The sequence below is a fragment of the Bidens hawaiensis genome, unplaced genomic scaffold (genome assembly GCF_021521415.1).
Source record: "Bidens hawaiensis isolate Kalapana, Puna unplaced genomic scaffold, B.hawaiensis_p1.1 tig00059342_1, whole genome shotgun sequence".
Classification (NCBI taxonomy): Eukaryota; Viridiplantae; Streptophyta; class Magnoliopsida; order Asterales; family Asteraceae; genus Bidens; species Bidens hawaiensis.
Genome location: NW_027500707.1, coordinates 4,907 through 19,439, shown reverse-complemented (window position 1 = coordinate 19,439; position 14,533 = coordinate 4,907). Strand labels below are relative to the sequence as shown.

At 32.6% G+C, this 14,533-nt stretch overlaps 2 protein-coding genes across 5 annotated transcripts; one reads left to right on the top strand and one right to left on the bottom strand.

Annotated features, from left to right (window-relative positions):
- Window positions 1-246: 246 nt before the first annotated feature.
- On the top strand, window positions 247-3,339 carry LOC143602682 (expansin-A10-like). The gene is made up of 3 exons (XM_077079716.1): window positions 247-379; window positions 1,948-2,260; window positions 2,990-3,339. The coding sequence occupies exons 1-3, from the start codon at window positions 256-258 to the stop codon at window positions 3,300-3,302; spliced, it is 750 nt and encodes a 249-aa protein (XP_076935831.1). The 5' UTR covers window positions 247-255; the 3' UTR covers window positions 3,303-3,339.
- Window positions 3,340-5,076: 1,737 nt separating this feature from the next.
- LOC143602679 (serine/threonine-protein kinase STY13-like) lies at window positions 5,077-11,708 on the bottom strand. Of its 4 annotated transcripts, XM_077079714.1 has the most exons (8): window positions 11,131-11,401; window positions 10,978-11,035; window positions 10,465-10,784; window positions 9,735-9,867; window positions 8,422-8,617; window positions 7,469-7,593; window positions 6,949-7,107; window positions 5,077-5,697 (listed from the first exon to the last, which is right to left on the bottom strand). In XM_077079714.1, the coding sequence occupies exons 3-8, from the start codon at window positions 10,749-10,751 to the stop codon at window positions 5,413-5,415; spliced, it is 1,185 nt and encodes a 394-aa protein (XP_076935829.1). In that variant the 5' UTR covers window positions 10,752-10,784; window positions 10,978-11,035; window positions 11,131-11,401; the 3' UTR covers window positions 5,077-5,412. The 4 variants fall into 4 exon arrangements, with proteins under 4 accessions (XP_076935829.1, XP_076935827.1, XP_076935826.1 ...); XM_077079712.1 differs by lacking the exon at window positions 11,131-11,401 and adding an exon at window positions 11,527-11,708 and having other exon boundaries at window positions 10,465-11,035; XM_077079711.1 differs by having other exon boundaries at window positions 10,465-11,035.
- Window positions 11,709-14,533: the final 2,825 nt, after the last annotated feature.

Sequence of the window (14,533 nt, the reverse complement as noted above, 5' to 3'; positions counted from 1 at the left end):
ATAACCGAATTTCACAGTATAGCCAAAGTTTAACTTTAATGAATTCAAAGATTGCATATTATTAATATAAGTCAAAATTTGAATTATTGTGACTTTTTTGCCGGCTGCAAACGTGATTCCACTACATGCATACTTACTTCTTCATCTACTCTTTGGTCTTTATAGATTATCTCCCCTATTTATACCTTCATATTTCTCTCCTCTTTCAAACCATCTCTCTCTCTCTCTCCTCATTGTGAATTTATAACTATAATAATGAATTTTCTCTTGCTTTTAAGTATGATCCTCTTGTGTTTCCGTACCACCCATGGGTTAAAAGGTGGTTGGCAAAAGGCTCATGCAACCTTTTACGGTGGAGAAGATGCATCTGGCACCATGGGTATGTGTAATTTCCACGTGTCACTTATTATTATTATTAACTACAAGTCATAATATGTCATTATATCATGTCATTTTGGATATACATATAAGTTTTTTTAAACCAAAAACCGGTAAAAGATTATACTGTTGTTGGTTGGCAATAATGAATTTTCCACTGGTCACTTTTTAATCAACTTCATTAATTCATTCTCTGATATTTTCTGCCAAAAGAGAATAAATTATCTTACCGAATGAGCATGCATTATATACCAAAAAAAAATACAAATAAGTGGTCGGCCGGATTAGAACTTTTTAACTAATGTTGCTAATAGAATTCCACTAGAGATAAAGGAATCGAGTTGAGTTCAATCTTAACTAGGCTAGAACTCGACTCGTTTAACTTATTAGAGATCAAGTTTGAAATGACCGGTTCATCTCAAGCCACATTTCTACAACTCAAGTTTGACACATGAGTAGTTTTTAAGTTCAAGCTTAACTCAGGTTATAGTTTATTATTTATAATCGTATACATCTATATTTAATTTACGTATTTTTAATTAGAATTTTTACATACAACATAACTCATATTATTTAGCTATTTTAATTGAACTTTATACTAAGTTTGTTCACGAACCGAGCCGAACCGAACACATCCTTGCTCATATTTGGTGTGGTTTGAAATCGAACCAAACCGAGCGGATTGAATTTAAATAAACGAGCGACATTTTTATGCTTGAACTTGGTTTGGTTTGAAACTGAGTGGCTTGGTTCGGCTTGATTTCGTGCAATATTTTTAATTTTAAATTTCTAAAGTTTCAAAATATCATTAATTCAAGACTTACAACTCTAAAATAACTAAAACTCAAGGTGAACAAGAAAACATATATAAAACGAACCGAACACATCCTTGCTCATATTTGGTGTGGTTTGAAATCGAACCAAACCGAGCGGATTGAATTTAAAGAAACGAGCGACATTTTTATGCTTGAACTTGGTTTGGTTTGAAACTGAGCGGCTTGGTTCGGCTTGATTTCGTGCAATATTTTTAATTTTAAATTTCTAAAGTTTCAAAATATCATTAATTCAAGACTTACAACTCTAAAATAACTAAAACTCAAGGTGAACAAGAAAACATATATAAAACGAGCGTCCATGGTTTAAATTTGAACTTTAAAATTTTAAAAACTTTGAAAATATTATATTTTTAATACGTATACATATAAAATATATAATATTAATAAATAAAAAACCATTAGAGCACAAACGAACCGGACCGAACCGAGCGAGGCTTTGCTCGTGCTTGGCTTGCTTTCAAACCGAACCGAGACGAATGGCTCATTTCCAAACCGAGCCGAAATCGAACGAGCATTTTTAAATAATAATAATTTAGCTCGTCGACCGCCCATTGACTCCTTTCACCTGATTTTGTCTAATTTACATTTTGATTGATATAAATAGCTACTAAATATATTTATATTTTTAAGCCAGCTTTATGGGTACATTTTTCTTCTTCACGTACTAGTGGTACCCATTCTTCTCTTTAGTAACTAACTTTATTGTGACCAATTTTAATGCATATATATACAGGTGGTGCATGTGGCTACGGCAACCTCTACAGCGACGGCTACGGCACAAACACCGCGGCTTTGAGCACTGCCCTCTTCAACAACGGTTTGAGCTGCGGTTCTTGCTTCCAGTTGCGGTGTGTCAACGATCCACAATGGTGCATTCATGGTATCATCACCATCACGGCCACCAACTACTGCCCCCCAAATTATGCGCTCGCCAATGACAATGGCGGGTGGTGCAACCCACCACTCCGCCACTTTGATTTGTCACAACCGGCTTTCTTGAAGATTGCAAAATACCGTGCTGGGATCGTCCCTGTTGCTTATAGGAGGTATGAGACGTTACGATAAACGGGTTGGATAATGGGTCATGTTTGGACTAAACTGATTGGTAGTATTTAAACATTACGGTTTTTGTTCATGTGGTTTTGCAAGAACTTTAACCGATATTTTTCTTGATTTAATTGAAAGAGTTTACTCTTATTTCAGTTTGTGATATATTTTATAGGAACTAAAACCGTAATTTACTCTTATTTTATTTGTAAGACAAAATGGCAAAAAAACATCCTTTATGTTTAATCGTTTTTTTCAGTGAATGCTCTTTGGCAAAAGAAATGACAAAAAACATCTTTTACATTTAAAAACTATATCACATTATGTCCTTTGACCCTAACACAGTTAACTTTTTCTGTTAAATATGGTCATGTGCCCTACACATGGGGGTATTTTGGTCATTTTATTATTGCAGATTAAAAAAAATATTAACTCTGAACCATTCACTAACCTAAAGATGATTATATTTCAATAGTAAAATGACCAAAATACCCTCATGTGTGCACATGACCAGATTTAACGAGAAAAGTTAAATGGGTTAGGATCAAAGGACATAATGTGATAGAGTTTCTAAATGTAAATGATGTTTTCTTCTATTTCTTTTACTAAAGGACGTCCACTGAAAAAACGATTAAATATAAAGAACATCTTTTGCTATTTTGTCTATTTGTAATGTTTTTATAAGAAATAAAACTATTCTTATTTAAATTTGTGATGAATTTTTATAGGGTGCCATGTATAAAGAGAGGAGGAATGAGGTTCACAATCAACGGCCACTCTTACTTCAACTTGGTTTTGATCACCAACGTCGGCGGTGCTGGGGATATCCATGATGTCTCGATCAAAGGGTCGAAAACAGGGTGGCAAAAAATGACTAGAAACTGGGGTCAAAATTGGCAAAGCAACTCGTATCTCGATGGTCAAAGCCTCTCTTTTAAAGTAACAGCGAGTGATGGAAAATCTGTTACCAGCTATCACGTGGCACCTTCTGGTTGGAAGTTTGGCCAAACGTTTCAAGGTGGTCAGTTTGAAGATCTATGAAGAAACCAATACTGATTAAATCCCATTAAAAGTACAATAAAAAGGAAATATAAATATATAATTGTATAATCTCCTTGCTTTCTCATGTATTGTTTTTATATAAATGTTAAGGTGTGCATGTTATATCAAATTGTTCAAAAAATTTGGTTATAGTCGTAATATGTTACTAGACGGGTGTCCGCACGACGCAGCGGGTGTTTGATCCTATTAATCAATCACGTAACAAATATGAGTGTTTATGGTTCGGTTAAAACCTTAAAATCCTTTAGTTATTAGATATGTTTAGTTCAGGGCCGTATCTAGGGCTGTGCAAGCCGTGCAGCCGCACGGGGCCCGTGAACCTGGGGGCCAAAATGGTTTTAGCATGTACAATAGATTAATTAGAACTAATGTGGACGAAGATTGACGGAGAAAGACTTTGAAATCGTCGAGTCGGTACAAGCTGCGAACAAAAATGGAGACAGGAGAAGGTGGTTACGGCTAGGGTGGAATTAATTGACAAAAGTTTCAATTTGGTCCTTCTAATTTGCTTCCTAATTTATTTGTTTCCAAACTACAAAAATAAAATTTCCAAAACACCCCCTTTGATTAAGTCTTGTTGAATTTTGATCCAAACTATTAAATTACTAACAGTTTCCATTACTCCCATTTTATATACATTATTCCGAACTACGCACGCAAAATTGGCTGTTATATGAACTCTGGTCAATTGAAATTGTTTCTAACTTTGATTCCGTGAAGGTCAATTATGAGGTATTGGTATGAGATTATGTCTTGAAAGTTGAAATTGATTAATTAGGGTTATTCGTTTATAAATCTACAATAGTATTGTTTTGTTAATGGTATCACTCTTAACATTCAATCATTGATTGTGTGTGTGTGTAGAAGTTTATATGAGGGCTTATTTTTTTACTCGCACGGGGCCCATCAAGACCGATACATTCTCGGGGACGGCCCTGGTTTAGTTATATATATTAGATATAGTTAAAATGTAATTGAACATAAATCCTTGTATTACAAATAACTTGGCTATAAAATTTTAAATTAACCTAATTGCAATATGATTCTTTTTGTGATATTTGTTGTTATCATTTCGCGTCCTAGATCTTCCATTAGTATTTACCATTTATGTGGCTAAAATTATTATTCTTTATTTATGATCCTCTCAAGTATCATATTATGTTGGTGTTTAGTTATAATTGATGGTAGATTTATATTAATAATTATATTAAACTAAATTTATTATTAAAGTTTAAACTGTGAAACCAAACTGGAACCAAGCCGTTGGTAACGCTTCGGTTTCAACTTTCAATGGTTGAGTTTGGTTTTGGACGACAAAAAATCAGTATTAACGGTTGGGCTCACAAGTTTCACTTAAAACCATCAAAACCGACACTAAACACCCATACGTAACATATTAATTTATTTAAATTGAAAAAAAAATTATAACAATATCATATTCAAATTAAAGAGAATAAAATGCTCGTTTTTATGATGTAATTTTTTTATAAAAATATTAACGTATGAAAATGCTATAGTCGTTTAAAAATCATGGGTGGGAAGTTAGTTTAATGTTTAAATTAAAAACATAATATGGTTAAAGATGATAGACCAAACTTGTAAGTTGAATGAATTGTGTTTAAAAGACAAGTTTACCCTTACTAACACATGTAGATTATGCATTAGCAATTGTAAATCCTTTAAAATCAATTTGCCCTTGTTTGGTGTATTATATATAGTATAGATATACAAGTATATAACTCGACCTGACAAAGTCTAGTCCAACTCGCCCCGGCCCGACTCAAAATCCCAGACACCAAACTGAGCCTGGGTAACTATATATATGCAAAGTCACTGATATATGCAAAACCGACACGCAATGATAACTTGTGCCTCATGCAACAAAGCTTGCACATCGCCATTAAACACATGACATAACCTAAACTAAAGCATACATTGATCATATTAACATAAGCGAAAAATCTAGAGTTTTATGAGTGCCTCATTTACAACCCATATCTATCCTCCTACCACAATCTTTTTTAACATATTCAATATTCTTTCCATCAAGATTCACATATTCCAATCAAAGATCCAATCTTTTATACGGTCATTGCGAGTTCTTGGTCTTTTTGGCAGCAAAAATCTGGCGAAGAAAAGAAAACTTCCGTCTTGAGCGTGCAGAAAGCTCGGTACCAGGGGCTGCATCATCGCCGCTGTCAGATTCTTCTCGCGACGGCGAGGGTGGTGGTGGCGGGAGGGTGAAGACAAACGCGTTGAGCATGCGGATGATTTGGTCAAAGCTTGGCCTTAGGTTCGGGTCTTCAACCCAACATGATTGGATGATGAACGCAAGCTCAGGCGAGATGTCGTCTGAAAGAATCGGCCTTTCTTGCTGTTTTATGAGTTAAGAGGGTTAGATAAATAATGGTACAAGTCTTAGTGTACAGGGTGCAACGAGATAACGGGTTGTACAGGATCAGTTTGTAAATTAGCTGAGCTGAGCCGAGTCAGATTAGGCTCGGGCTTGGCAGCTCGACTCATTTACAAACAGAACCGAGCCAGCTTGGCCCATTTATTTATAAAAGCTCGAGCCAAGCCATTTATTTAAAAGAAATTATTTTAATATTTTTACACATGTCGATGTATACATAATAATATATATTATATTCAGGTTTTAATTAAACGAGCCAACGGGCCAGCAACACTTGCCTAATGAGTGAGCCAACGAGCCAAGCTTACCTTGGCTCGGGCTCCGCTCACTTACAAGCAAGTTAACCTACTTTTATCAACTTTGTAAAACCAGTATTTGTGAAATGAAACACATTTAGAAAATGGGAAAACACCGAGTGACCTGTGAAATCAATAAAAGAGTTTTGACCAGGCTAACAATTGAGTGAATCGTTTAAAGCTGGGTCAAAATGCAACACAAGGTTTGCAACGGCCTAGTGGGTCACTTGAGTATTTTTTTTTTTCCTTTAAAAAATGGTTAATTGGGAACACTCACTTACATTGTGTCCACTTTTCCCAAAATATTAAAACAAAAAAATAATAAAAAAAAATTCATATATTATAATAACATTTTGAGATTTTATTGTTGTAAAAGCATACTTACACAAATTGGAATATATATATTACAAAAAATTTAAAGAAAACCAACTACATTATTCTAAAACACTAAAAAAATACCATATTTACACGTTTTATAAATAAAATATTATCAATTACCACATATTATTTTTCCCCATTTGTAACTAAAATTCATTTAATTTTCTATGAAACACGTTTTATAAATAAAATAATATCAATTACCACATATTATTTTTTTCCCATTTGTAACTAAATTTCATTTAATTTTCTATGAAACAGGTAAATATGATAGTTTGTGTTTTGAAAAGGTAAATAAGATGTATCAAAATGAAAAGCAAATATATAAAATTTAACTTTTAGAATGATATATGTGAAAGTGAAATTAAACATCAATTTAAATGCAGATCCACCCCCCCACCCCAACACACACAAACATAATCCGTTTTCAATTAAGTGATTATCTAAAAATCAACAAAAACATGCTATTAAGAGATGGTGTCTAAATTCATAAAAGCAAGTAAAATAGGTTATTAAAATAAAAGAACCATTTTGGTACCTTAAAAGCAGCAGCATAAGCAGCCTGCAAATTTGACATGCCTTCAAACGGCATTCGGTTTGTAACTAACTCCCAGAGCACGATACCGAAGCTATAAACATCAACTTTGTTGTTGTAATGTTTCTTCTCCCCTTGACGCAAGGTCACTGTGCTATACAACTGTAAATTATAGAATTAAAGTTTATTTTTTGGGTTGCAAATTGAATAAATGCTTATTTAACCAAAATTGTGAGCTTCCACACACATCTTTTTACACGTTTTATTTCCCTAAATAATTAGAATTTGTCAAGCACTCAAACATGGATTTTACCACCAAGGCCTTAAAACCACTAATTCGGATTTTACCCATATCCTATTTTCTAAACAAAAGAATTTTAGCTAAGAAACGCTCACAAATATCTAAACATTAGAATTAATCAATAAAAGATAAATTAATTACAAATCAAATACCTAATAATTGATTTTACCTAAACAATTGAATTAATGAGAAGAAAAGAAGAATTATTTATTAACCACAAACCTCGGGTGCCATCCAACGGTAAGTACCAGTCTCTGCTGTCATCATTTCAGTAACGGTTTCTTCCCTTGCAAGACCAAAATCAGCAAGCTTCACAGACTTCTGATTTGCAGTAAGTAGCAAGTTGTCTGCATCAACATATTATTATTATTAATAAATAAAATATAGGCAATAAAATATTGAAATAATCAGTTTCAAGTTTGGAGAACCTAGTTGATATCCGACTATTATATGATTAAGCAATCAAAATGTGCAACAAAACTACTTTTCAAAGGGTAGAGTAATATCATTTGTATACCCTTAATTTTGTCTATTACTAACTTAAATAATCAAAATTTCAAACACTACGCATTGAACGTGGTTGAGTAACGGGCCAAAAAGTGTAATTTCTGTATGAATCAAAAGAGTCAAAATGGGTAATTTCTAACAGGCCAAAATGGGTAAAATCTGTGTGGATCAAACGGGTTCAAACGGATAATTTCTGTGTGAATCAAAGCGAGTCACTTTTGTAAAGACCGAAACGAGTCAAAAAATGGGCCATTTCTGTGGATCAACACAGGTCCAAAATGGATCATTCTGAGTGAGATCAAAACGGGTATAATATGTGTGGATCGAAACAGGTCAAAATGGGTAATTTATGTATGGATCAAAATGGGTAGTTTCTGTTCTGTGTGTATCGAAATGGGTCCATGTTAGGTTGAACGGAAACACTATTTGTCAAAAAGTGTTCTTAAATAAGTAGCGTGTCATATATATCGCAAATATTATATTATTTCAATAATAATACTTATTTATATAAAATCCCTAACGAGTTTTTATGCATGAAAAAAACACTTTGGTGACTTTATATTCAAGATCACTTATAGCTTTCAAAACGCACAACAAAACAGTCTTAAATAAAATTCAATATTACAAATAAAAAAGCGACATAATGCGATAAAAAAATAAATAAATACCAGGCTTTAAATCTCGGTGTATAATCCCATTTGCATGCAAACAATCCATAGCTCGGGCAATATCGAGAGCAAAATTTAAAGCTAAACGAAGGTCTAACTGATTTGGACGAATACTTCCCAAGTATTTTCTGAGTGACATTCCCGGTAGTAATTCAGATACAATCACCATTAAAGGATCTTTACACGCTCCAATAAACTATATCAAAATTATAATAAAAGTTTAATACAATAACAAAAGGGGGAAAGTTAACGTACAAATGAAATTAACGTGCTAAACGTGAGAATCAAGTTATGTAATTATATATTCAAGTAGAGTAATTATATAATTACATTATAGAGTAATCACATAATTACTTTACTTGCATATATAATTACTCTATTTGATTCTCACGTTTAGCACGTTAATTTCATTTGTATTTGATCCAAACCCTAACTAAAGTAAAGCACACATTTTTTTTAAGTTAAAAGCTTGTAATAAGCAAAGGCCTGTAAACAAACTTAACGTTTAGTGAACCGTTCAGCAGGTACTTGTTTATGTTAATAAGCGCGCGGCAATGAACAAATTTGTTGTTAATTTAGTTAAACGACGAACATGAAAACATGTGTCATTTGTTCATTTATGTTCATGAAAGTTCGTTTATGTTCATTAGTTTATGTGTCTTTAAGTTCGTTTGTTTATATATTCAGTTAAATTTTTTTTAAACCCTCTACAATTCAGTTATGTCGGTTCGTTTATGTTCTTGGACCGTTAGGTAACATTACTAACAAGTTACCTTTCAATAAAAAAGGGTTAACATTATTAACAAAACAAACACAAAGACACTCATTTTCTTAAAGAACAAAAAAATCCATTCGTTTAGTTGTTCGTGTTCGATTGTTTGTTCAGTTAAAGTTAAATAAAACCAGTACCAATATTGCGGAAACGAACAAACATGAACACGTTTCGTTCGTTCATTTATGTTCGTGAAAGTTTGTTTATGTTTGCTTGTTATCCTTCGTTTACATTCATTTATGTTCGTTAATTTTCATGCATAAAGGTCATTCATATATATATTCAGTTAGTACTTTTTAGACCCACTACAATTCAGTTATGTCCGTTTGTTTATGTTCGTGAACCGTTCGCTAATAGTATTAACAAACAAACATATACGAGCACGAACGCATTCGTTTACTTAACGAATGAACATGAATAAGAAAACCATGTTCGTTTAATTGTCCGTGTTGGATCGTTATTCAGTTAAAGTTAAATGAACAGACACGAACATGTCATGTTTGTGTTCATTTGGTTCGTTTACAAGCCTAAGTATGTTTACCTTGACTAAGTTGTCATGTTTCACTCTAGACATCATAGTAACTTCACGAGCAAAACGGCTTTCAAGTGCAACCCGTTCTTCCGTCTTGCTCCCACGGTTGAGAACCTTTATTGCCACAATTTGATCACCGTACCTACAAAAACACATTATTATACACCAATTTCAATAAATAATAAACGTACTCAGTATAATCCACTTAAGCATGTAAACAAACTGAACATTTAGCAAAACGTTTAGGAACCGTTAGGCAGGAAGTTCGTTTATTTAAAAAAAACGAATGTTCATTAACAAACTATTTTGATCATTTAGTTAAATGAACAAACATGATTGTTCAATTATGTTCGTGAACGTTTGTTTGTATATATTCATTTAAATTTGCTTAAAGAAAGAACACGAACAAGAAAACTTGTCCATTTAGTTCATGGTCAATCGTTTGTTTGGTCAAAGTTAAATGAACAAACACAAACATGCTTTGTTCGTGTTCGTTCGTTTACTATTAAATGAACCAAGAAAGACGGAAACGCATCTGTAATACAATTATTTATTCAAAATCTTACATTCATGAAAACAATATCCGTTCTTTTTACATTCTAAAAAACTGTTGCATCTATAATACCATAATTTATTCAAAAGCCAAGAAGATGGTTCTTTAAATCGATTAAAAAGAAAAGAAAATGACTTTAAAGTGTCGATTAAAAACCAAACAAAACATAAACTTAAAATTGCTCACCTTCCTTCATAAACCTTTCCATGAGCCCCTTCTCCAATTTTCGCTCCAATAAACAACAGTTTTGGATCAACAAGCACCCGTTCATCGATCGTGCAGTCAGAACTCGTGATCGACCCATTTGAACAAACGGATTTCGAGCGACCCGACCCGGATTTAACCGTCCCAGACTTATGTAGACTATTGTTACTATTATTGTTATTATTAATATTAATATTATTATTCCCACTACTACTATTATTATTATCATCAAATGCCCCTTCTTCTATGATCCTGTTACTATTACTCATACTGCAACTTCAGATTAATCCTGTGATCCTCATCTTCACAAACACATCATCATCATCATCATCATCATTATCCCAATTGTTCTAAAATCAAAAACCCTCAAAAAGATTCAATCTTTTCACTCAAAACATCACAAAACGGCAATAAAACAGTGCGATGATTGAAAAAATATCGTAAAAATCGAATCTTTTTCACCCAAAATCAAAGAAAACAAGAATCAATGAATACCCAGATGAACAGATTAAAGAAACAGCCGAAAAATCAAACACCCAGATGGAAATTGAACCTGCAAAACGTTTCAAGATTGTTAGACAGAGGAATATAACAAATACCCAGATGGAATAAAAGAGTGTAATCAGTAAAGAACACATAAACCCTAACTTTTATTAATCGAATTGGAAAATTGAAATTGAAATTGAAGGTTGTGTGTTATAAATATAACAATCAATCTCTAAAGATGGCGTCTTGGTGAAGATATTAGATGATTTTATTCAAAAAGGTAGGAGTTGGTAGTAAGTGAGAGAGAGAGAAAGTGAGGAAGGTACTAGTTAGTTTTGTAGGCCAATGGTGGGCTGACACGTGGATATTATGGCCGGAGATGGGGTTAGACAGCCACCGGCCACCACCACAAAGTGACTGGGAATTGGGAATATGAATATGGGATGCTATTGTATTGCTATTGCTATTGCTATTGTTATCTAGTCTCCACTAAACATAACAAAACAAAACAAAACAAAACAAAATGGCAATGTGTAAAATGAAATAATAATATCTTACTTGTTTTTATGCAACTTGATGATTTAAAATTCGGCATAACTTGTTGACAAGCCCATTAATTATTATTCTATTGGAGATGACATATCTATAGTTGGGTGAGCATTAGGTAATGAGTCTCGGTATAGTACTGATATTGAATTGGTATTGTACTTATAGATTCGATACGATGTTTATTTTTTCATAAATTTGGTGTTGGTATTTTTGGTATGATACCAACACCATGCTTATAATGCTTTGGTTAAAGTAACTAAAGCAGGTTTAACAAAATTGCAAAATATGCTTTTCACTTCATGAAAAAGTGGGAAGTGAAAGAGATAGATTCTCACATGTGTTGGCCAACCTTAAGAAGCCAAATTTGAAGACAATATTGGCATTTGGCAGGTCCAATGTAAAGTGGACTGGGCATCGGGCCATTAGTCTATAAATAGAAGACTAATTCAAACTTAGTCTTCAGGCATTTGCTCTACAACAACTATACACTTACTTTACGGATAATCTCTTCCATTGTTCCAGCCTAATTATTGTCATTTGATGTCTTCATGTATTTGGGTTTGTCATCTTTGGGCTGTTTGACCCAACCGTATTTATAGAGGTTCAAATGAATGCTAACTAATTCAATCTTCGTCCTCTCCCCGATCCCCAATCGAGGGTTTTCTTCACTAGACGTCATCCTAAAATGGTAAGGATCACCAATACAAACGTCTCATTCTTAAAAGAAAGTGGTCACCTTCTTCACCAAGCATACTGAGTACTTAGCTTTACAATTGTTCTAATCTCACTATATCAAGATATTGAATATTTACCTAACAACAAATTAACTCTATATCAAGATAGAGTTTCCAACCCAATGTGAAACAACACTATGTCAAGTTAGTGTATACCCCTCTAAAATCATCAACTTATGATGAATCCTCACATGTTAAGACACTAGAACAACATCTAATGTTGACCCCTCAAATTACAAAATAAGATGTTGGATGATAGCATTTATTGCTCTACACTTTGTTATAGATACGAGGATCCTAATAATTTCATTTAGTGATTGTCAACTCCCACCAAAGATGACAAAGCCAAAGCATTTGTTAGTGGTGTTTAGATTGATAATGAAGAAGAGGAACCCAAAATCAACAATGAAACATGTGCCATGGCTATTGGATAAAATGAGGTGATTTTCGACTCTACTTACATAGTGATAGTGATGCACGTGATAATTATGTTGATTTAAAAGTGCAATATGATGGCTTGTGTGATCTTAGTTCAAAAGTTATTAACAAAGACAAAGTTTTAAAATAAAAGACAAATCAATTAGAAAATGATCTTGTTGAATATAATCTTTTGAAAACTAAGATCGTCAACATTGAAAAATAAAATGTTAGAACAAAAACCATTTGGTTGATGTTTTCTTAAAAGAATCAAATAGTTTAAATTAGTTAATGAGTCTCTTAAAGAAAAGTTGGTAACTGTTGAACATAATAAGCAAATTTTTAACAAAGGTAGTGAAATGTTAAATGACATGCGAAAGTCACAAAAGCCATCATGTGATAAAAGTGGATCAGGCGTTGCATCGTCCCGAGATCGATGATAACTTATTACAAAACTATTATAAAATTTATCTAAAAGTATATGTTATTATAATTTATTATATAAATTATATTAAAACATTATAATTTATAATAAAATTATTATATAAAAGTTTGTTTTATTTGTATAACGTGTTATCTTCATATTAAAATGTTTAAAATTAAATAATATTACATTTTTTTTGGAATGACAACTTATTGTGTATTGGATCACCGCATTCCCTAAATTTGAATAGCCATGTTGCCTCAATACGGCTATACTATGTTGTCTTAATCGAGCCCAAGTTGGCTTCAAAGTTTGTCTTGTGCGTTCTCTTGAAAAACCATACTGTCGGGTGTCATTTGGCAGTCGTTGTGCAACCACAAGAGCAAAATCTTATGGCGTAACACACGGTGTGACGAAAACTCGGGTGGGCTCGGGATTCGAACTGACATAAGTAGAGATCAAGTTAACTGAAATCATCCGTTGTCATAATCCTCCAATACTGACATAAGTAGAGATCAAACGTGGGTCTTCCCTCGAGAATCCAAATCTCCTACCATTAGAAACAAATAAGGAATTATTAAATAATATTATACGAATACAAATTCCGTAGGTCCTTACAACTAAATTCAAATTATGTCAATCTGGATGGATGAAAAATTCCACTCTTGTCTCCTTTAAATAACCTAACAAGTTCGCTCAAACGACTGAATACCACCCACTTTTACAATAAACATACTCAACCTTTGAACTTTTAACTTGCGTACAAGTATACCATCCTAATAAAATTAAGGCCTAAAATTTAACAAGACAAATTTTAATAATATATAGCATTTCATGCTAGCTTTTTTTAGAAAACACAAAGGTTTGTGTATAAACAATAATATCGTATCAGTTTATATATTTTTTTATTGTAATTCATAAACCTGAACAAAAAACACACTAAATTCTCTAACAATTCTATTGCATATATTTATTTTATTAAAGCTAATTAATTAAATCTTCTAATGTCAAGATATCCACTTGAAAAATTCATTCAAACCCCCTTTTGTTTATTCTAGTAAATTCGAATATAAAAAGTTCCTTTATGAAAGTAGTGAGGGTTGTATAGTGGAAGACATGTCGGTAGCATCTTTCAAAACCTAACATCGATGTTGACATCTAAAATATTTGTTCATCCTATTTTACTAAAATTGAGCTAATATTTAAAATAACAATTGATTGTGTATAATTTTATTCAACGGCGATCATGTAAATTCACTTACTTCGGCCGAGCTGGAAAAAATATGCCTCTTATGCTTTAATGAAGTTAATAATGTAAACTATTTTTTAAACTATAATTAAAGTTATAACAATAAACATAACAACTAACAAAATCATTGTATTATAATGAGTTTATCATGAAAAACAGATTATAAAGTGTTCGGGTATTTTAAAATATATA

What these genes read in the sequence shown, in the direction of transcription:
- LOC143602679 (XM_077079712.1), bottom strand. Translation starts at nt 10,751, where the DNA reads ATGAGTAATAGTAACAGGATCATAGAAGAAGGGGCATTTGATGATAAT. An exon ending in AACATGACAACTTAGTCAAG is followed by an intron (nt 8,618 to 9,734) that starts GTAAACATACTT and finishes ATTTTGATATAG; the next exon opens with TTTATTGGAGCGTGTAAAGA. An exon ending in ACCGTTGGATGGCACCCGAG is followed by an intron (nt 7,108 to 7,468) that starts GTTTGTGGTTAA and finishes TATAATTTACAG; the next exon opens with TTGTATAGCACAGTGACCTT.
- LOC143602682 (XM_077079716.1), top strand. Translation starts at nt 256, where the DNA reads ATGAATTTTCTCTTGCTTTTAAGTATGATCCTCTTGTGTTTCCGTACC. An exon ending in AGATGCATCTGGCACCATGG is followed by an intron (nt 380 to 1,947) that starts GTATGTGTAATT and finishes ATATATATACAG; the next exon opens with GTGGTGCATGTGGCTACGGC. An exon ending in GTCCCTGTTGCTTATAGGAG is followed by an intron (nt 2,261 to 2,989) that starts GTATGAGACGTT and finishes GAATTTTTATAG; the next exon opens with GGTGCCATGTATAAAGAGAG.